The sequence below is a fragment of the Microtus oregoni genome, unplaced genomic scaffold (genome assembly GCF_018167655.1).
Source record: "Microtus oregoni isolate MIOR12 unplaced genomic scaffold, Mior012 000098F_ref0000018, whole genome shotgun sequence".
NCBI classification, from domain to species: Eukaryota; Metazoa; Chordata; class Mammalia; order Rodentia; family Cricetidae; genus Microtus; species Microtus oregoni.
Window position 1 is genome coordinate 2,868,887 of NW_024544711.1, and position 23,504 is coordinate 2,892,390.

The following is a 23,504-nucleotide window of genomic DNA, read 5'->3' on the forward strand; positions in this document are numbered from 1 at the left end:
AGACAGCTTAGACAACTCCCATGTTAAACAAATCCCCAGTTAAAACAAGCAGACTAGAGAAGGGGGGAAATGGTTCCGTCAGTAAAGTGTTTAATATGCAAACACAAGGATCTTAGTTTGTATCCCCAGGGTCCTTATACAAACCAATACACTGGTGTGTGTCTGTAATCCCAGACCCTTGGCAGGAGAGGCAGACGCAGGAGAATTCCTGAAGCTCATTGACCCACTAGCCTAGCCGAAATGAATTGATGAGCTCCGGGTCCAGTGAGAGACTCTTGTCTCAAAAAAACGAAGAGCAAGCTAGGCGTTAAAGGCCTACATGCCTTTAAACTCATCACGAAGGAGACAGAGACAGGTAGATTTCTGAGTTCTAAGCCAGCCAGGGCTATGTAGTAAGGTTTTGTCTGAGAAAAAAAAAACAAACAAACGAATAAATAATAAAGGAGAACAAACATGAAAGATACCCAAAGTCAACGTCTGATTTTCACACACATAAGAACAAAACAAGCAAGCCCAGTGCAGTGGTGCAAGCACTCGGGAGGCAAAGGCAGACAGATCTGAGTTCAAGGCGAGCCTGGTCTACTTGGAGAGATCCAAGGCAGATAGACAGGACTCCACAGTGATACCCTGTACAAAACAACAACAACAACAAAATTAAGCAGACCATGGAGTAAGGGTTATCTTTATTTGGATCACAAAGTATAAATATGAACGAGGTTTTGGAAATATAAGTTGTAACAGTTCATAAATGGCACCAGAAACTTCCATGGGGACCATAACAGTATTACAGTTTTGGTGAGACTGTATAGTTTTCTTACCCAAAACCTTCCCTACCACCAACGCTCTCTGTAGCAACTGATAGGTGATCAATTACCTAGAATAGCCAACTCCAACATTCCCTGCTCCTCCTCAGCCTTTTTCTTTCCTAATACCTTCTCCAAACTGTCCTCTGCCCTACCAGCTTCTGCATGGACTAGCACCAGAATGGCAGAAGGAAGGGAAATGACTTGACACAATTGGGGATCGGAAAGGGTGATGGAGGAAAAGGGACCAGGAAACTGAAGGCCTGGACGCCCAACATCTTCTGTGAGGACACAGGTAAACACCAATATCTATTACACATTGACGTCAGCACCGTGGGCTTGCAAAACACGAACAGTAGACAAAAGGCAAGACGGAAGTCCAACTCACAGAGTGGCTCTGCCCAAATCAATTCCTGCACTCTGACCGTACACAACCCCCCGGATACTCTGCTCCTGGGATATCTTCTGAAATGTAGACAGACAATAAATTACGACAGATGGGTTGCAGAGCACACGGGAGCGTGGCACACTGAGCCAGATGGTAGAGCTGCAAAGAGGTGGGCCAGGACATTGCCAAAGTAACAGTCTAGGCACTTGAAATATTATTGTTAGATTGTTAAAAACTAAATAAATTAACATACATAGAATAAAATAAATATATAATTTAAGAGGCATTTTACAAACAAATAACGAAAAAAAATAGTTGTTATTTTTCCCCTCTGGGTAGAAGTCCCAAAATTCAGAGTTCTTGGGCTTGTGGTATTTCACAGTTAGCTCATCAAATCCAGCGTGCTGGAGGGTCCAAACAGCAGATCCCTTGGGGCTACTTGAACATACAGCTTCTCAATTCTGTCGCTTTCTTCCAGTCCATAAATCATTCCTCCTTCCTCTCCTTTTTTCAGTCAAAAATCCTGGAGCATATGAAGTCTAGCTGGCACTTTAATCCAGAAGCTAAGTATTTAAACAAGCCAGTGGGTTCGGTGAGGGAGAGTCAGAAAGGCCTGGAGGGCTCTCCTGCTTCCACTGTTCTGATCGGGATCCCAGTGGGCACCATCTGTTTGGCACTTGGAGGCTCTGATATTTTTGCAGAGCAATTTTGGGAGGCCCAGTCAGGGTAGCAACTGGGAATGAAGAAGTCTTCGCGGCTGCTTGTGAAGTCTTTCTCCTCTGCAGAACTTGTAATGAACCCCTGTCTCAGAGGTAGCCGTCCTCTGAAGGTTCCTGAAACACAGGAGGGAGGTATTTAAAGCTGGGTCCAACCTTATGAGATGCAAAGAGCATTCGGAAGGGGAGCTGAGGGCACTGCAACCTTGTAACCTAACTGGAGATGCCTCACCAAGTCTCTGAAGACCATTCTGCATCACAACTCGGACTCCTCCACAGCAGTAACCTGCCTCCTGCAACCCCCAATCAAAAGGATTCAGCACTCACTGAAACCTCCCCAAGACCCACCCACGCCTTGGCCTCTCTGTGCTGCCCAGGGAAAAGAGTGGACCGTTACCTTGAGCACAGGTCCTTCTCAGTGGGAATTAGTCATGCCCAGCTTCACTTTCTCTTCATTTTCCACATCATAACCTCCTCGCCTATGGTACCTGAGGAAGATAAAGGGCAGTGAGCAGATGACAAAGTTCAGGTCCCACAGCCAGCCCTCAAAAGGAACTCCCATGATGCCTCTCCATTTCTTGAAAAAGCAGAGGGTATGGCAACTCATTGGTCTTTAGCCAAAACCTAGCTTTCCCAGGGGATTCCTGTCTCTACCAACACAACATTTCTATATTTATGTAAATATCTATGCATGCTTTTAGAGATGGCACCTCATAACCCAGACTGGTCTAGCATTTCCTATATAGCCCAGGCTGGCCTCATAGCAGCTACACACCTGTCTTCCCTGGCTTTCTTTATTTTAATATTATTTGGTTATCCAAATATCCTCACAGAGTATAATCCCTGAAAGATTATCATCAATAATATTATCCTTGCCTTTACTACCAAACCACACCCTAATGCCAGGAGAAAGAAATATTTAAGATGTGTCTCCATGGGTGAGTCACCAGGCCACAGAGTTAGGAAATGAACCCCGTGAGGAACAGAGGAACGGAACCTGTATGGCCTGGCAATAGGTACCTTGGGCTCTACCCACCGGCTTCACACTGTGTCAGACAAAATAGTTTCTCAAAAATATATAGTAACAAGCCGAAGGGTATGAGAAGAGGCTGTAGGCCTAAGTCCTAGGAGGAGAGAGAAGTGAGCGATTTGCAGAACTAGCCTTCACGGTCCCCAAACACTCACCTAAACATGAGAAGTCCCACTATGACAAGCAGACAGACAGACGACAGCACCACAGCCACCACAGCCAAGACTGTAGTGTGGTCATACGTTATTAAGCGATTCTCCACCGGTAGGGTCAGCCCATGACACCTCTCTCCATGGTAACCTGGGTGGCACCTAGAATAACAAGACGAAGACAGAGTTAAGGGTGTATGCACCCTCTCTTCCTCTCGCTCCACCCCACTACTCCTCAAGTCCCGCTTCAGGCGGGGAAAAGGCGAGGGAGGAGCTGGCGGTCTCCGTTTAGATGTATTCCACATGGGTCTAATCTATTACATTTGTACTAAGGTGTTTTGCTTAAGCCACTTAAGAGGACTTGAGCATCAGGGCTGATGGACTGAGTTGAGGGGATTCGGCATCACTCCCTCTAGAGAGGCCCTTCTACATTCTGACCCAGAAATAAACCCAGCCTTGCCCATCGATGCATCCAACATGCAGTCCCTCCCCGCCGCTGCTCAGTCTATTAATAGGCCCTGTCCCTGTGCCAGGAATCGTTTTTCTCGTTTCCTTCATTTAACTCCTAGCTCCCAACCTGGGAGCTAAGCTACAGCCTTTGGCCTCTGAACGCTGGACGCTGGACTCTCGGGCCTCCTCCATCACAGGACAAAACAAGCAGACTGAGATAACATCTTCCTGCCCAGCCACCCTGTCGCAGCCTGAAAGAATGTCAGAAACAATCCCTTGGCTCTTCTCGCTCAAGAAACACATCACGTGACAGCCGCCGCTTGGAACACAAAGCATTTCCTTGAAGCTCGTAGGAAGACTGCTGAAGAAACACGTTCACACCCCTTCCTTTTGAGCACCCCTGAGATCCTTTGATGTCGGTGGGAGCCCGTGCTACAGAAAGGTGGCATCGCTTCCCAAGGTCATGCAGCAGGGCAGCAGCATGGGCATGGACTCTAACTTGGCCAGCTCCCTCCACAATTGCTCACCCACCAGCTGGGGATCTTAGGCCAGCAGTTGCTGAAGGAGGCACCAAGTACCCAGTGGCCCTCTACTATGAACTGCATCTCCCTGGAGGAGGTTGTGCACCTGGAGCCTCGGAGCCTGGATGTAGCTCTCTTTCCCGATGGCAGGGCCCTGGGAGGGGTGGGGCTGGGTAGCACTCAGGACTATTTACACCTACTCCTGGGTATGGAGCAGCATAAAGACAGGTCAGGCCAACAAAGGACAGAATATCTTCTTTACCTAGCCTTTTCAGCGTGTCTAACCCTTGAGTCAGAGTGGGGAAAATACATCCCTACCCTGCCAGGACCTAAAGGAAGCTCCTGGGAGTGTCCCTGGAAAATCATGTGTTCACAGAGATAAGGGGTCAACGAAATTAAGTAATGGGTCAAGTCTCATAACTAGGAAGCAGCAAGGCCAACATCAGAAGCCACTATGATTCTATGCACTCTCACTGCGAGGGACCAGGTAGCCTAAGAAAACCTATCTGGTAGGTCCTGGGCTGTCGGACCTGTCCACTGGCCATATTGCTGTCATTGTTGATTATCCACAGCTTTATGAATAAATAGAAAGTAATAAAGGCCGGCCGTGACCAAGCATCTGCACTAACTGCTCCACAGGGATTATATTATTTCATCTTTAGTGCTGGGGCCTGAACTCAGGGCCTTTGATTTCATTGGACATTTAAGGTCAAACCACCTGTGAAGCAGAAGCTGTGATCCCCATTTTCAAGCTGAAGGAGCCAGGGCTTACCCTCTGCTAAATAACATGCCAAAGTTACAGAGTTAGTGAGTAGTAGAGCCTAGATTAAACCTAGCAGTCTGGATGAGTTCAGCAACTACGCTATTCCTGGGGAAGGAAGCTGAAGCTCATTCTGTTTTGCACTTCCAAACCATCGTTCAAACCCCCACAGGTAGTTACTCAGATGATAGAAATAAAACTTGGCCTCAGAGTCCTGCAATTCAGTTATATAATCCTTCTACCACCTCTGTCCTGAGTCAAAAGGATAATAATGCAAATGTGCTAATATTACCCCACTTCTCCCTCCCTTCAAAGCCTGGCTTCCCCAGGGGAGGAGGCAGGCTGAGTACATTCCACATATCCCTGGATGCAGGGCAAGATCATGTGTCTTGCCCCAAGCCAACACACACACATTCTTCAAACTAGGACCCGTTTCTCCTCTCTCTGTCTGTGACCCACTTTAGAAGAGGAGATCCTTCCGGGGTGCAGAGATCTCGTCAACACAGTCTAGCATATTTCCACAGCTACCCCTGACGTTGGAGGAAGCATCATTTGATAGAGGAGAGCATGATAAATGAGTTCCAGACCGGTTCTTCTATTTCTACCCAGGTGATCTTGGGTAAGTCACACTACTTTCCTAAACTCTAGTTTCCTCGTATCGAAACCAGAGGTAATAAAAGCCTACCTCGCTGGAGCATCACGACCAGCCCAGGCCCCACTTCGGTAGTTATTATAGAATCAAAGCAGAGGGGAAAGGCTGCATCTCAAGGAATGGGATGTTCAAGCCAGATGACGTCAAGAGAAGGGGGCCTCTGAATGCGAGCAGTAGGGACAGGGCAGCTCCAGGTCTGTCTCTCTTCTAGCTCAGTCCTTCCCGAACCAACTACCCCCAGGTTTCCTCCAGCTACAGGAAACTTTGCAGCCAATCTCTGGGTCAACAGCCAGTCAGAAATCCAAGAAAACTGCTCTTTGAGGGAAACTTTTGGCTGGTGACACAGAAGGGTTTTCCTGTTAGTGGTGGCTGTCAGAGGCTGGTTTAGGAAGCCAGCTAGCCTCAAGTTCACCACAGCAGCCAGGACACACCCTTGCTGGCAGTGTCTGGGTCTAAAGTAGAGGAGAAGCCACAAAAAGGGACACAGATGTAGGTGCACAGATGTCACATTGCCCCAAACCAGGATCTCTGTTGTCAGAGAACCCACCCTATAAAGTGTACCTAGGAAGCTGACAGAAAGTCTTCTGGTCACTTGCTGCGCCCTGAGACTAGTAAAATCCTAATGGGTGTTCTAGGACAACAGCTGCCCTCCATAAAATCCTGTTCAACTCCACAAGGACAGGGACAGAGGAGGAAAGCCAACACCCAGTGAGGCCTGGGAGCATGAAAAGCATGCTGGGATAGGAGTGAGACCCTATCTTCTTCCCATGGATTTATTTAGATGTTGATCTCATGCAAATAACTTCCTACTCACTCTCTGTGGCTTCCTCATTTTTCAAGTAGAGAGAGAAAGTTTTGCCTTCCCTCCCAGAAAAGGAGGCTTTTGGAAACCCCAAGAGACCATCTGTTTTCATCCCTTCCGACAGTGTACGGCACCACATGAGTGCTCATCATGCCTGCTGGGCTGAACTAGATGTAAAGGCAAACAATGAAGACCTCGAAGAAACAATACCAATATGATTACCATCACTATCCCTAGAGCCACTGGGAAGGTGGCCTTACACAAGCTTTTTTGGGTTTTCTGAGCTTAGAAGGTCAGGGGAGTCCTGCTTCTCGACTGATCAATGGAAGCCCTGCACATCTATTTGCCAAACCACCCTGGAGCACAAACAGCCTGAGCCAGTGTGGCTAGACAGACCCCTGGCTCTAGTCCATCTCGACTGCCCTCAGAGTCACTTTCTCCTCCCTGAGCTAATGATGCCATCTCGCATGTGTAAGACAAACATTTCCTGTCCTGTTCCAGGACACTGGGAAGGAGCAGACAGAGATCCTGCCTCTCCAAGACACTCAGCTCTCGCCCAGGGTTGTCACAGGAAGGGACACACTGACTGGGAAGGTGGGAAGCAATGGGTCTGTCTACCAACTGCTAAATACAGGACAGATCTGCTGTGTAGGGTTAGATGGGACAAGGATGCTTTCAAAGCCAAAGGACCCATGCCAGTCACAGGTGGAAGAGGTGCCATACAGAATGGGCCACAGAGTACACACAACAGCATCCTGGACCGTCCAGGGTCTCCTAGGAAGGGTCACAGGGCTCCAAGAGTCTGTGTCTCACTTGACAGGGAAGATATGGAAAGTGGTCTGATGTGGGGTACTGGCCTCAGGCAGAGTGGTGACATTATACCTGCCAGAGAGCAGGTATAATCCCTGAGGGGCTGCCAAGGTGGCCGCTTGCTGGGTTTGGCCTATGAGAGAACAATGATCCCACGACCCCTCCACCCACACTCCTGCAAACCGAGTTAGGTTCCTGTGAATCCTGCACAAAGAAAACCTTCTCTAGCCCATTCTTCTAGACAAGATCAATATCCTCTGTGTCTCCCACATCCTTCTGTCCCGTCTGGGTGAAAAAGTAAAGAGTAGGGGTTTCAACTCATTCTACACGACAGTTCCTGTCTTGTAGTCCTGCCACGCATTAGTATCAGCCCGCATCTACTCATTTGCATGCTCGCATGCACTTGAGTACACACGCCTGCACAGCATGTGACTTCAGGCACCTACATCAGCTCCACTCCTTCTAGGAACCGACTCAGCCATGTTTCCTATTGGCTTTCCTTCCCCGAGAAGGGTCCAAGGCCAGAACGAAGGCCCTCCTTCACCAGTGTCAGCTCTCCTGGACACGCGCTCAGTTATGGGTGTGCACGAGGAAATGTCCTGAAGGATTGGGGAGCGTCACAAACCCATGCCACAGGAAATTGCATCCTCTTTGGTGGTAGCGGGGACTTCCGCTGACTAAAAATGTGTCCCTTCCTTTGAACTTCCTCTCAGAGGTTGAAAAGAAGCTGGGTGAAATTATGAATTCAAGGAACAGTGACAAAGAGAGCCTGTGGCCGACAGAGCTGATGAGATTGGTTCTGGGACCACTTACTTGCATGATGGAGCCCGGAGGTCCTTTACGTATTTGCATTCCCCGTGGATGCAGAAGTCCTTGTATTTCCTAAGACATGGGTCTCTCTTCTTTCCTAATCCCTTGCCTTTCTTCTTTTTTTTCCCGTTCTTTTCTTTGCTTGGCGTGACTAGAGCTTGAGGCTTGGAGGAGAAAGCAACTGCAGGAAGAAAGGTACCCAGTTAAGCCTCTCAACTGTGTCCTTTGGAAAAAGTATCTTCAGATCTAAGCCAGGCTGACCTCAACCCCCCCATCCCTCCCATCCCAGTGTCTGAAACACGGAAATTACAGACGGGTACCCCCCCAAGCAATGAGGGTGTACACGCTATTTGATCCCACCTAGAGTCAGAGACCTGGGAAAACTCTTTAAGAACTACCAGAAAGAGGAAGCTTTGGGAGGAAACAGAAGTTGGGTTGGGTTCCAAGGAAGAAGAGCCTCATTCTAAGAAAGCCAGAGAAACTGTGGTTCACTGAGCAAAGCTACCGGCCTCGCGCTCGCGTCCTGCCCACCTTCTACCCCATCTGCGACTCCCCCACATCTACTTGGTTCTATTTTAGCCTTCAGTCAGCCTCATTTCCTGACACCGTACTCCGTGACCCACTTGCAGGAAGATAGTGTCACAGGCAAAGATGGCTTTGGGGTAAGGAACTTGGTTGTTTGGGGGTATAAAGCTTCTGAAATAGGAGCGTCTAAAACTTTATAGCCCTTCACAGGAGCTCCCATTCACATCAGGGAATGTTTGGTGCAGACCTAGCTCTGAAACAGCAAATGGGCCATCCCTGATTTAAAAGACCTTTTTCAAATATCTATTTAGATTTATTCCCAAATGTCCTATTTATACCTGGGATAGGGAGGGAGGTTACAATATGTACAAGAAACCATGCAGAAGGAACTGGACTATGATATCCCCCTCTTCTTTCCATACTGTAGGGACTGGGGGAGAACCACCTCACATCCACCTGGAACCTGCCATTAGCCCAGGACTCTGGTGCCAGCCTGTCCCATCCCTGAACCCCACAGTTACAAGGTGCTCGCTGTTCACAGCTACAGCTTGTGTCTGGCAGAAAGGGGAACATGATTAAGTTAAGACTAGGGACACAGAATCCTCAAGACAAATGAGACTTCAACAATGCCAGGGCACTTTCAAGATGAAAACCATAGCATCCCCAGAAGGCAGGGACTTGTCCCGGGGCAGTGCAGGATTGCGGTCAGAACTGGGGTCTCTAGTCCTGTTCCAGGCTCCTTTAGAGTTCAGAGAGTGATGTAAATGGCCAGAGAAAGCCAGTTATTGGGTCTCCAGGGAAAGCAGAGCAGGAGGACCCAAAGCAAGCAGAGAGAATAAGAAGATTGACAAGTTAGGCTCCTGCCGAGGAGAGGGAGCAGTGAGTCAGGTTGGCAGAGGTATGAGGAGCAGCCATGTGGGTGGGGGGTGAGTCACTGCCCAGCCCAGCCCTACCCAGCCTAAGAGAGAGCCAGGAGAATCCAGACTGTTGAGGACATGGGTGACCCCAAGGGTCCACTGTAGAGAGGATGAAATGTGGGACCCCGGCCTCAGTTTTGGAGCAGAATCTTGACTTGGGCAAAGCAGAGCAAGCACCTCAGGAAACCTTGGGCGAGGAGGGAGCAAGGAGGCGGAGCAGCAGGTGGGCTGAACAGGTGTGTCTCCTTCTGACCAAATATAGTCATTCCGGGGCCACAGGGCTCAGGGCTGGCTCCACCTCTGAGAATCACTGTAAGTGGCCACTGGGTTCTGGACTCTGCCCAGTCCCTGTGTTCAGTCACAGATCCAGGCTACAGAATCACACATAACTCTTTCCTCTGGGAGTCTCCTTAGAGATTCCAGTGGGCAGGAAGTCTACAAGTTTCAGATCTACAGCATTTCAAGACAGCCTCCTAGAGGCCCAGCACTCACCCTTCATTGCCAGCTGCAGGGCTACTAGCCTCGTTCACCTAAGCCAAGAGTTCCTCGCTGCCCTGTCTTTCCTAACCTGGAGAAAGGTGGAAGGAGACTAACACTACACACTTTCCAGGCTCTCACCTAGTATCTCTTTTTATATAGAATCACCACATATATAAACATACTTTAGACAGGACTTGCACACCCTCCCCCCTTTTTTGCATAGATAGTCTAGCGAAGCACAGGGGAGTGGTGAGTGCATGTCTTTTATCTCAGCGCACTGAAGACAGAGGCAGGCAGATCTCTTTGAGTTTGTGGCCAGCCTGATACACCAAGCAAGTTCCAGGACAGCCAAGCTACACAGAGAAGCCCTGTCCTGAAACACCCCGCCCCTAAAAATAAGAAACTCTAGAAAAAGCATCTCAGCCATGCCTTTCTTCTAGCATCTAGCTTACCTCCGACTGACAACCTGCCTCTTTCAGTTTGCTCCAAAGTATACAGAAGTAAGAGCCCACACCATATGAGACCAAAGATAGCACTATATTGCAGAAACCCCAACTCCAATCAGTCCAGGAGCTTTACCTTGAACATCCCCTCAAGGGGTGGGTGGGGGCAACTGAATAAATCTCAGGCCTGTGCATTCTTCAGCTGCAAACAGCATCTAAGGTTAGGCTACCTCCATACCCACCTTTGAAAAGATCCGGATCTGTCTCTACTAAGTCCTGGACTTCCTGAGCACGACCGTCTCCCGTGGGTAGCAGCTGGTCTGTGGATCCAGTGGGAGAGTCGGGGTTGCTGGTTGCTGCCGCCAGACCTCTCCGAAGCCGCTCCAGACTCTCACCGGTCACCAATGCGGACAACACTGGGCAAGGGAAGAGAGGAGGCCACATCAGTCCCACCGCCTAGACCCCGCACCACCAAGCAATCGAGGTCCACGCCCGCTCTCTAGGGCGCACGGGCCCCACCAAGTGGTCCGCTAGGGGAGGAGGTGGGAGGCAACGCATCGACCTTCCCACGTGTCCCCCGCACGGTGCCCCCACCCCACTCCCTACCTCGGAGACATCAGCTGCCCTCTTACCTGCGGCCAGAAAGAGCTTCAGCATCACCGACGGCAGCAGCTTCATGGTCCGGAGCCTGGCGGAGACGGCGAGGCAGCGATCACTTTGGATGCAGCGGCAGCTGGACGCCTGCACCGGGGCCAGGCGGCGGAGGGCAGCGAGATTCCACCGGGCAAGGTCTGCCCGCTTCTGGGTGCGATCCTGCCGAGGTGCCCTGCGGCCGCGGTAAGTCTGTCTGTTCGGAGTCGGTCCGCTCGTCCGCCCAGCCCTTGTACGCCCGTCAGGCCGACCAGTCACGTACCGCGTGCAGCTCCCGGGGCCGACTGAGCGCTCTCTGGCAGCGCGCGGCCGGGAATAAGGCTCCTGGAAAAGCAGTGGAAGCCCCGCCCCACCCGGCCCCGCCCCCTCCTCTCCCCCTCCCGCGCCAGGCCGGGCCGGGCCGCAGGCGCTGCCCCGGTCTAGGCAGTCTCGGCGGGAGGACCCGGAGGCGCTCACATTTTTGGGACCAGGCCAGAGCAGCCGTGGCCGGAGTGTGGGTGTAGGGCGAATGACCAGCAGGTGGCGAAGCCAGGATCTTACCTTTCCTCCAACGCCGGGCGTGCTGCAGCCTAGTGAAAGCTGAGCTGAGAGCTGTTCCCGGCCTGCGTCCCTGCATCTTTTGACAAATCCCTGTTCCATACTAGATATCTGCTTTCAGAAGCCTACCGACACAGCCAGCAGTAAATAATATTTCGTTTATCGTTTAAAAAATAGATATACGAATGCCAGCTAGTCTCCTGAGGGCAAAGTGACCAGATCTGAAGTTGTGGTCATTTGATGCCAATCCAGCAACAGCAAAGGAAGTTAGGAGTGGCTTCCACTGCTTTCCCCCAGGGGACATAGTCTACTTTAGGATTTCTGAGCTATGCAACATAATTCCCAGGTTTTTGCGATCAGAAAGACACAGATTATGGGACAAGCTTCATACTCTTTCTTAGATATTAAGACCACTCTCTCAAACATAAGCTCTACTCTCAAAGGACCCAAGCGGCTAACCTAGATGAGTATGTGCAACCCCTGCCAGATTGATGTTTCTCTTTCAACTGATGTATTTACGGGGAAGGGGGTCGTCCGGAGTCAATGTCCTGACTCAAATAATGATTCCCTCAGTAAGTATTTCAGCTCCCGGGGACGTGCTGGGTAGGGAGTTTGACACAGGGCTGGGTTGGCATTCAGAGCCCTCAAATTGTGCCAGACGGAGCACTTGCCTGATTCAGCCATGTGTAGGGATAAAAACAGGCCTGCTATTTATACACTGTCTATCCCATTCTTTATCCCCACTCCACCCCCGCCTTTGCAGGGGTCAGTCTGGCTCGTCCCCTCTTAATTTTCCCCATACATTCCGGGTCTAGGTTTCCACAGTGCACTGCTGTGTCTACAGACTTAGATTGCTACTTATGTGTGACCTTGGATAAGATAATGGAGTTTATATCGTAGGGAGGAAGATATTTTGTTTTATTTAATGCGTATGGGTATTTGCCCACATACACGTCTGTGTACAACATACCTGCCTGGTGCCCACAGAGGTCAGAAAAGGATATCAGATCCCCTGGGACTGGAGTTACAGATGGCTGTGAGACCCTGTGTGGACATAGTTAATCCAACCTGGGTTCTCTGGAGGAGCATCCAGTGGTCTTGACTGCTGAGCCGTGTCTCTAGCCCCTGATACTTGATTCTACTGAGCCCTGGTCTCTACATATCCTGAATGGAAATGACGGTAGTCACACTAACGAGGGCAGCGTTGTAGAGAGCTTTCTGAGGGCTGAGGAGGAAGCACACATAAGGCAGAAATGGGACAAGCTCTGGGTAAACTGCTGTTGTCACCACTGGACACTTCACCTTGGTTACTTCTTTTCCTTAGACACCCTTTTCCCTCCCTTCCCTAGACACCCAGTCTGACCAGGCGTAGACAAATGGGTCTCAGACGGAAGCTTACTTCTCACCTATTTGGCAAAAAGCCACCTTGGTTTCCTCTGGGTGCTCGGTATCGGGTCCAGGACCTCGGCAGATGGCCACCACCCCAGCCACACCTTCCCCTCCTCCAGCAGGTGTCTGACTGCCTTCTTAAAACTGAAGCCATCAAGGGGTCAGGGTTCTCCCCAGGGAAGGGTGGAGGGAACTATTTCCTGACATATGACCAAGTCACTCCCCTTCCCCCTCCCACCTCACACCCTGCTCTCCTGTCCTAGCCTGCTTCTTCCTTCCTATGTTAGGTCCTTCCGCCTCACCCCCACGTCAGCTCAACCTCACCAGGGCAACTCCAGGCTTTCATCACACCCAGGAGCCTCACCCTATCCAGATCTGTGTGTCAGGTTTTACAAGGAAGGGCCTGGAGAACAGAAGACGAAAGACCTCTGAAATGGACTTGGGATAGTCACTTCCCTTCCCAGAAGTGCAGACAGCCTGGGACCAGAAGACTGAGCAAAATAAAACAAACTACAGAATGGACATGCAACTCAGTGGTAGAGAATTTACCTAGCATGTGCAAAGCCCTGGGTTTGATCTTCAGCTCCTCAAAAGGGGCAAATAAGAAAAACCACCACCACTAACACCACCAACACCAACAACAACACCAACAACAACAAAAGCAAATCCCTGGGCACAGAGATACATACCTGTGACCCCAGCACCCGTAAGGTGGAGGGAAGAGGATCTGGAGTTAGTTCAAGGTCATCCTCAATTATACGTTGAATTTTAGTCCAGTCTGGACTATATGAGGAACATCTCAATCATAATTCATCCCGGGATGGCCTCATATGGCTTAGTCCATAAGCATTCATGGAACACCTTTCAGATGCTGGGGAGTGAAAGAGTGCTAAGATGAGCATTCAAATGCTGTGCCAGAAGATGGGCTCTGGTGCCCGTACTCACACCTTAGATCTGGTGATGGATTTGCAAAATCTTATCTGAAAAAGCAATAAGTAGACAGGCCTGTGTCTGTGACAGAGCACTCCAAGTCGCGTCAGCAGTGCCAAGCGTAGGCTACAGAAACAAGCTTGACGCATGCAGAGAGTAGCGGGAAGACCAGAGACGCAGTGATAGGAAATCACAGTGGGACAAAGGCCAGGTCAGAGAGTGGAGGGCATGGGGGATGTCAGAGTAGACAGTGAGTCTTATTCCCTGTCATTGTGAGAATTCAATGAGATAGGAATGGAAAACCAGAGTTATACAAGAATGTTCCACGTTCGTTTTTCCTCTTACCCAGGGCCCTTTTCCTGCTTTGGTTGTCAAGGACCAGAGACACAATCCTAAGCAGAGTTCTGATGGGCAAGTTTGCTTTCTTTAACTATCCACTGAGTGTGAGCAAACTGAGGCTTGGAGACTGACTAGCCTTTTACTACCAGTGAGTCAAAGGGGAACTAATCTAGAGCAGACCATGGCATCCTGTTTCCCAGCCCAGGCTGGGTTCCCAGGCAGCTAGAAAGGCAGGCTCCTTGGGACTCCAAGGGCTGCTGACTCACTGCTAAAGCAGTAAGTCCTTGATTTGAGAACTCTTGCATGCCAGTGTAGAGGAGCTGGGAGAAAAGCAGCTACACGAAACTGGAGTGGGGCGGGCATGAGGGGTGCTCTTGGAGAGAGGCGGGCATGAGAGGTGCTCTTGGAGAGAGGCGGGCATGAGAGGTGCTCTTGGAGAGAGGCGGGCATGAGGGGTGCTCTTGGAGAGAGGCGGGCAAGAGGGGTGCTCTTGGAGAGAGGCGGGCATGAGGGGTGCTCTTGGAGAGAGGCGGGCATGAGGGGTGCTCTTGGAGAGGGACCACTCATGATCCCTTCCCCTCTGTGGCTGGGATATATACTTTGTTCATGGATTCCCCTCAACCTGACTGTGCATCACAATCACCAGGGAATATATTAAAAGCCCAGCCGTAGTGGTGGTACAGACCTTTAGTCCAAACACTTGGGAGGCAGAGGCAGGTGGATGTGAGTTCAAGACTAGCTTGGTCCTGGTCTACAGAGAGAGTTCCAGGACAGCCAGGGCTACACAGAGAGACCATGTCTTGAAACACAAAGCAAAACAAAGAAGACCTAGACTCAAGGTTGGGGATGTAGCTCCATGGATGGGCACATGCCAAGCACGTACAAGGCCCTGCACTATAAAAAACAACCAACTAAACAAACAAAAGGTAAAGGCAGATATGGTGGTACATGCCTATAATCTCAGCACTTGAGACCAAGACAGAAATGTCAAGATTTCAAAACCTGTTGGAATTGAAACCTCTGAGGCAGGGGCAGAATGTGTATCTGAGTAGAGATACACATTCTTGTGCTCAGTGCTTAGCTTGTGTTGCCTTACTTGGTCCTCCGACATCAGATATGCTAGTGACGTCACCCCCATCTTAAAGGATTAGAGCTCGAAGATGTTAGTAACAGCTCAGGGTCACCCAGCTAGGATCACTGTGGCTGACCAACTCGTAACCCTCTTTGATTTGAGCTTCTAGCTTCAGTTTCACCATAGCTGAGCAAGAGGGTAGAAGACAGGGGCTTCCCCTCTGCCTCTGCAGACAAGGGCATCATCAGCTTTACTGAGGGAGTCCTGGGGTGCAGTAACTGGGCTGAAAGGGGGTTTGAATGAGAGCAGTGGAGCAGTGAAATGGATACACACCTAGGAACCACACAACTCTGAGTTCCAGTTTGAAGTTTGGTGCTCATTTTTGCTTTTTTTTTTTTCCCTCAGCTCATTTTGCATTTTTTTTTTGCTCTATTTTATTCATTGGTCTTGAAATCCTTGCTGGAGTCATTTCTTGCCTTCCCTCATGTGGGTCCCAGATATTAAACTCAGGCCCTTAGGCTTGACAGCGGACCTCACCTGCTGAGCCACCTCCCAGCCCTCTTATTAAGCTTTCTAACCTGCAGCAAGTTATTCAGTGTCTTCTCATACAGTTTATACATCTAAAGCTGAGGGCGATGATAGTGATGGATATCACAGGGCTCTTGTGATGGCTAGATCAGATCACATGTATAAAACAGAATATGATGTCTGACGTAAACTAGGTGGTAGGTGGCTAATGACAGTGGTTACTATGAACGAATTCACCCTCCCCTTCTCCATTTTTCTTCCCGAGTGGGGATTTGATACATATCCATGCACGCAACACTTCCTGTGCCCTGCTTCAAGACTTAGATTCCTCACTTGAAAAAACGAGGTGTTGTTAGGCTATGGTGGTGCTTGCCTTTAATCCCAGCACTTGGAAGGGGCAGAGGCAGGCAGATCTCTGAGTTACAGAGTGAGTTCCAAGACAACCAGGACGGTTACACAGAGAAACCTTACCCCAAAAATATAAAAAGAAGAAAAAGAAAAAAGAAAAGAAAGAAAAAAAATGAAGGTTTAAATAATTGTGCTATGTCTAGGGCCAGGGAAATCCATCATGCTTTTTTATTTTTATATTTTTTTCTTGTCGTGCTGCTATCAGAAGGCTTGCTGAGACAGTTCTCTGACAATCTAGAGTAGCTAATCTAAAACACTGATCTGCCCTGGACCAGCCTTCTTTGGAGATGATGTGCTAGAGATGGCCATGTGTTACAATGAGGTAGAAAACTACAAATTTGGAAGCCTCATCCTAAGAACAGCAGTTCTGACTCAGAGTTCACACAAAAGCTTGTGGGCAGAGGATTTGATTGTGTCCTAAGCAACCCTAGATCTCTTTTGGGTTGGGGAGAGTGATTAAAGAGCCCTTCTACTAGGGATGCTTTAGCAACAGGTAGCCATGAGGCTGGAGTCACCCAAACTCAGACGGCCAGGATGAACGATCACGATTCCCTGTCTCTGCCTGGTTTCTCTTAGCCTATCTGAGTCAGCTCATCATGCAATTTTAGAATGTTGAATTCTGGCCTTTCTTTGGGGTCCCCTGCATCCTTTTATGCTGGCCTGAGGCATTTGGTAGTGAATACTCCATCCTGGGAATGGCCATGCTCCGATTCCTGAGGGGGGTCAGGATTTGAATAATATAAAGAATAGGGATGGAGTGGTAGGATGAAGCTTTGGTAGAAACATCTGGAAATCCACAACACTCAGCCAGGAAAGGACATTTATAATATTCCCTATTCTCTCCCATTCATTTCTATTTCCAACTGCATTTCTGTGACTTTATCCTTCAGCCATTCCATAACACAGACGACTTTATGCTGGCAGGAAGGGTGCAAAGGATTTCCCCTTCCTCAAACAGTCCAGCTCCTTTGTCAAGCCTTAGATTCCTCATATTAAAAAAAAAGAGAGGGGTTCAAGCAATCATGCCATGTGCAGGCATTGGCCATGGAGATCCATCTTGCGTTATTTTGTCACGGTGCTTTCAAAGGCTTGCCGGGACAATCCCCAGATTATGTAGTGACTGATCTACAGGCGTTATAGCTTTCGTCTGTGACTAATCTCTTTGCTGGTAAGTTAAGGCCAGGCTAGTGGTGCTGCATGCCTTTAATCAGGAGGCGGAGGCAGCAGATCTCTGTGTTTGAGGCCAGTGTGGTCTACAGAGTGAGTTCCAGGACAGGCAGGGGTTACGCAAAGAAATCCTGTCTCAAAAACCAAAAATCAAAAACAAACAAATAGACAAAAGCATCCACTTAGGGTGCTCTTGAGAGAATTGAAGCAGATAGTCTCGGAAGTGCTTAGGAAAATGCAGGGCTCCGGGTGAATAAGTTAAGCACTGTCGTTAATTTTTCCAGTGCTTAACCTTGGAATGCAGTCACACCATACCCCGTACCGGAAACATGCATGTTCAGCTCCTCATTGGTATGCAGTTACGGGGCAGCAATTTAACAGTTTAACAGCCATCTACAGTAGACAATGGTTTAGGAAGGAAAAGATACCGCCCCCTAAAGGACACTCTAGGAATTTGTGGGGAGTTTTTTGTTATCAGGTAATTTTTAAGACATCTGAGCAAAAAAGGGGCCAGAGATGCATAGCTAAGGATTGTGCCCAGCCAGGTGGTGATACACAGCTGTCCTGCAATTCCAGCACATGGAAGGGGAAGACAGACAGATCTCTGCTGAGTTCAAAGCAAGCCTCTTCCACGCAGTGAATTCCAGGCCACGCAAGAGTACATAGTGAAACCTGTCTAAATAAACAAACAAAAAAACAAAAAAAACGAGAGGCCTCAGCCCTAAATGGGATGTTTAGAGCATATTCCTCCCTCAAGGCTCAGGGACCTGCACAGAAAAGGGGACAAAAGTATCTGTAAGAACCAGAGCTGGTAATGACTTCAAGGCAGCCGTGTTTTCCAGACATAATAGGGCAGATACCTATATGAACTCAGTGATTGTGACACAACACACAAAACCTGTACAATTTCAAGCCAGAAAAAATGTCCCAGCATGGAGGGAGAAGGTGGACACCAAATCTTACCCCTAGCTTAGGAGTCATTGGTGATTGGTTTTGAGGAAGGGAAAGTCAGTTTTCTTTAATGGTGTGACACCGGGCATGTCAGGACAGACCCCATGCCCAGAGGAATCGGTCAACACAAATGGACTTGATGAGTTCAAAGACAGAGAAACAGAACAAGAAGTTGGGTTATAGGGAGGAGTTGGGTATGGGGGAGGAGAGTCAATGTGATCAAAACAACTGCATGAAATTTTCAAAGAATTCATTAAAAAATTACCAAAAACCATAAAAACAAACAGAGAAATAAAACGAAACACCAAAAAGAAGGGGCTGGAGAGATGGCTGCTCTTCCAGAGGACCTGGTTTCAATTCCCAGATCTCACATAGCTGCCCCAATTGTATAATTCCAGTACCAGGGGATCTAACGCCATCTTCTGGCTTTTAAGGGCACTGCACGCACATAGCAGAAATACGAGTAGGGGGCACTCATAAAATAAATCTTAAAATACATAAAATGGAAAACAAATAAATTTTTTTTTACATTTCATGCTTCTTTTGAGCTGCCTTGCTGGGTTCCTCCTGGCTGAAAACCTGACTACTTGAGCTTAAACCTATTTCAAATTTATATAAAATATAGAGGTTTTCCTTGAGCTTTTCCTAGAAGGAAGTTAGAATGGAATGCTTGTTTTGGTGATACCTGCATCTGTCAGTATTTATAGCTATCATATTCCTGGTAAGCATATATATATATATATATATATATATATATATGAAATATATATATTTATATATATATGAAATATATATATATTTCTAGACTGAGGATTTACATATTGAATGATTTTGTTTTGAGATCGGGTGTATCCTGCTATGATGTCCAGGCTGACCTTGAACTTCTGGGCTCAAGCACTCCTTCTGCCTCTACTTCTGAGTATCTGGAACTTAAGTTGTTCCATTGTGCCTGCCTCCCGGTATTGATTTCATTTGAAGACTAAGTGTGCACGTAGGTTATTGCCTTTGAACATCATTTCAGGATAGTAATGGAGTTGTGTGAACAGCAGATGTTATAAAAATGAAGGATAAAAAAGTAACTTTCTTTTTTTCTATTTCTTTTCTTTTTTTTTTTTTTGAGACAGGGTCACATGTTTCATAAGCTCATAAGCTGGCCACTGAGAACAATTCTGAACTAATTCCTGCTTCCCTCTCCCAAGAGCTGGGATCACAGGCATCCACCGCATCCTGTTTATTCAATGGTAAGAACTGAACCCCAGGCTTCACACATGCTAGGAAAATATTCTACAAACTAATCTACATTCCAGTCCAGATTTTGAAGGAGTTAAAAACTACTGACAAAAAAGACATGCATGAGTGTCAGTGAGATGGTTTGGTGGGGAAGGATGCTCGCCACTCAGCCTGAGGAGCTGAGTCCAGTCCCTGAGATGCACAGGCAGCAGAGATCAGAATTCTGATAGTTATTCTCCTACCACACACACATTCTCTCTCTCTCTCTCTCTCTCTCTCCACACCTTTTGTTAAAGTGTTGTTCTAAGTACAATTATTGATGAGATCTCTTGTACAGATTCTTGCAGAGTGGGTTTAGCTGTCACGACTACTAGGTATAGACAATTCCTGTTTTGGTTTGTGTGTTGTTTGTTGTTATTTGGTTTGTTGTTTGTTTAGTTGGTTTCTCTTGTTTGTTTTCAAGAGAGGATTTCTCTGTGTAGCCCTGGCTGTCCTGGAGTTCACTCTGTAGACCATCTGGCCTCAAACTCAGAGATCTGCTTGCCTCTGCCTTATGAGTGCTGGGATTAAAGTTGTGCACCACCACTGACCAGCTATTTGGTTTTTTTGATATAAGGTCTCACTGTGTAGTCCTGGCTGTCCTGGAGCTCTCTGTGTAGACCAGGCTGGTCTCAAAATCTCAGAGGCAGAGATCCACCTGCCTCTGCCTCCAGAGAGCTGGGATAAATGTCTGTGCCACCACATCAGGCTCTGTTTTGTTCAGCAAGGATCTCTTTACCGCTTACCTTCATCTGGGGAGTGGGCGGGCACACTCATCCCATATGCTACTGCAGGAAGATTTGAATCTTGGGAATTATCTACCCAACCAACCATCTTTGTGTCTATGAAATAAAGCTGAGACTCATAGACAAGGCCCTTCATCAAGGTCTCCCTGAAGTCTATCTATGATGTCATCGGGATGAGAACCAGGTCATTGAACTCCGGGGTGCACATTCAGGGCTGTTCCTATACACAGCATTCCTGGCCCTGTCTAGGAGACCAGAGGCCTCCAAGCGGACCTGGCTTCCTAGGCAGCTCCTTCTCCAATCCGCCCAGCTCTGAGCACCCAGGTTCAGAGGTTGAAATGAAGCGTGGAGAGGAGTGTGGTGGTCCCAGCATTTATAAGGAACTCTCGGTGTTGGGCCAGAGATAGGCAAGGACAGACTTTCCTGAACTTTGGCAGAATTTATGGTGGCTAGTGTTTATGTGGGTTTGGGGTTATTCATGCCAAACCCATGATTCTATCCCCTCAAGCTTTCTTGAGTCACTTGCCCCCTAAGGTTGGGACACATTCTTGAAGGAATGGTCACAGGGGTTCCCCTCCCCTTTCAGCCCCTAAGCCAGTTCCGGCTCCTCTGGGGACTGAAACCACCTCAGTGATTTCATGAATCCTTCCTCTGCCTTGGACCAACCTCCTGAAGCATTGGGGAGGTTGGAGGATGGAGACTGAATCCCATTTCCCACGAGGGCTTAGATTCTCAGTCAAACGAACCTGATTGTCCTTCCCCTCCCCATCCTGAGAGGTACCTCCACCCTCCTCATGCCACCCCTCGGGGCCAGTCTGCATTGGGCCAGGACTAGGCAGAGATTCATATACTCCTCCCTGCCATCTTGCCGTTTCCAAGCCTTGACAGAAAAACAAAAACATAACCGCTCGGCCTTAGGGAGCGGCTCCTGCGATTCAGGCCATGGGGAGCAGCGCCCTCGTGTGGCTCCCAGAAGAAGCGCGATTCTTGACCCAACCCTTTCCTTTCTATGCGGTCATCGGACAAATATTTATTGAGAGACACTATGTGCCAGGCTGCCCAAGGCTCAGGGCCAAATCAAGTAAGATACCGCTTCATGGGCTGTACAGCTGTATGTGTGTGTGTGGAGAGGCAGGCAATAAACCACAAACAATAAACAAGGTTACTAGTAGTGATAACAGCTAAGTAAGAGAAACAAAACAGAAATATCATAGAATGACTCCAGAGGGAAGGTTCCTTGAATAAGTAATATTTGAGATGAGACCTACGTGCAAGGATCCAGGCATGTGAAGACCCAGGGAGAAAACATTCCTTGTAAAGAACAGCAAAGTCTCTTGGGCAGAACCAGACTTTTCATTACCCAGAAAAGGGGCTGGAGCCTGGAGGGGAGGAGGGTAGAAAGAAGGCAGCAAAAGAAGGATGGAGATGTATTCAGAAGGGTGGGTTGGTGCTGTCACCAGCAGCAGCAAGAGATGCAACTAATACTGCTGCCTAGGCAGCCTGAAGCCTTCCCCTCAGGCACTCAGGACTTCAGGGAGAGTGTGTGCTGATCTCTTCCTTTTTCTTATTCACAGAACTTCATCTTGGAGAAGACATTTTTAAAGATACATTGTGTAGACAGCAGTGGTGGCGCATGCCTTTAATTCCAGCACTCGGGAGGCAGAGGCAGGCGGATTTCTGTAAGTTTGAGGCCAGCCTGGTCTACAGAGAGAGTTCCAGAACAACGAGGGTTACACAGAGAAACCTTGCATAAATAACCAAAACCAAAATTTTAAAAAAGGTACATTATGTAGGCCTGCAGCTGGAGAAAGGAGTGACCTTACTTATATATAAATCGGAAGGGGTTGAACTCGAGGCTCAGCTCATTAATGTGTGTGTGTGTGTTTGTCCTCGTGTAGTGCTCCAGCCTCCCAAGCAACTGGGATTACAGGCCTGTGCCACAGGTCCAGGTTAGAAAGACTGGAGGGGCAGTAGGGGGGGGGGTCTTGGGTTGGGGGTATTTTGCCATGTATTTCTGTTCATCATCTGTGTGCCTTTTACCTGAGAAGACCAGAAGAGAGTGTGTCATATTCCATGGAGCTGGAGTTACTGACTGTTGTAAGCTGTCATGTGGGTGTTGGGAATCAAACCCGGGTCCTCTGGAAGAGCAGCAAATGTTCTTAACCAATGAGTCATCTCTCTAGCCCTAAAAATATTTTTAAAAGAATCCTTAGCTTGGGGTGGTGGCACATACCTTTAAGGCCAGCAGTTAGGGGGCAGAGGCAGACAGATCTCTGAGAGTCCAAGAAGACCAACTTAGTCTCTGTAACAAATTCAGTCTTTGTAACAAATTCCAGGCCAGCCAGGGATAAACAGTGAGACTCTGTCTCAAACAAAGAAAGAAAGAAAATCCTGCTGCTCGGAATATGGACCTTGGGAAGTGAGAAAGAGCCAAAGCCAAAGAGATTATTGCAAAAGGCTAGTGGGCTACCGAAATAATTCAGGTGCGAGATGGTAGTGGCTTGGATCATAGCGGCAGTGCTGGAGCTGGGAAATGTGGCTGGACTCTAGGTACATTTGGAAGGTAGAATCAATAGAATTTGGTTAAGGACCACATTGTTTTTTTGTAACTTTGGTTCCAGGAACTCATACACACATACACACCCCTCTACCTCCTTCAGCGAGGGTCTGAGTTAAAGGGGCACATATCTAAATTGGGTTTCCAGACATTGGATAAAAGAATTTTAACACAGGCATGTGTTCTCCATGACCTGTCTCCACTTTCCAAAGTCAGCCCACTTAAGAGCCCTCTATCTTCTGTCTGACTTGCCCTGTCTAGATTCCACAAACCTAGTTATTCATTAAGTTCCTTCTTTGACCAAATGTGTGTCTGTGGCCCCTGCGCTATATTGTTGACACCTAAACAGTCCTGGATTTGTAGTGTCAATATTTGATACAGGATGGCCAGGGGCAACAGAACCTGGGCTGGGGATCAGTTACTCCTATTTATTTATAAAAAATACAGTGAGGTCAGACCTGATGTACATACACAGGTGGGGTGTTTCTGAAAGGTCTGGGAATGGCTAGGTCAGTCTTACAAACACTTAGGCCAGCAAGGGTCAGAAAACAAGCAGAGGAGGAGATGGCTGGTATTTTCTGGAGCCAACAGGATTGGCTTTGCTTGTGCTGTGCTGTGGTAAGGGGTGCAGTATAAATGGGCCAGCCAGAGGGCCCCAGCACAGCACAGCACAGAGTACAAGGTTTTGTGCAAGCCTCCTCAAG

General features: G+C 48.3%; 1 protein-coding gene across 1 annotated transcript; it reads right to left on the reverse strand.

Annotated features, from left to right (window-relative positions):
* Positions 1 to 666: 666 nt before the first annotated feature.
* Positions 667 to 11,227, reverse strand: LOC121442923 (proheparin-binding EGF-like growth factor). The gene is made up of 6 exons (XM_041644553.1): positions 10,889 to 11,227; positions 10,499 to 10,672; positions 7,895 to 8,072; positions 3,093 to 3,248; positions 2,305 to 2,395; positions 667 to 2,024 (listed from the first exon to the last, which is right to left on the reverse strand). Exons 1-5 carry the CDS (start codon positions 10,932 to 10,934, stop codon positions 2,323 to 2,325), a joined length of 627 nt encoding a protein of 208 aa, XP_041500487.1. The 5' UTR covers positions 10,935 to 11,227; the 3' UTR covers positions 667 to 2,024; positions 2,305 to 2,322.
* Between the last annotated feature and the right edge of the window lie 12,277 nt (positions 11,228 to 23,504).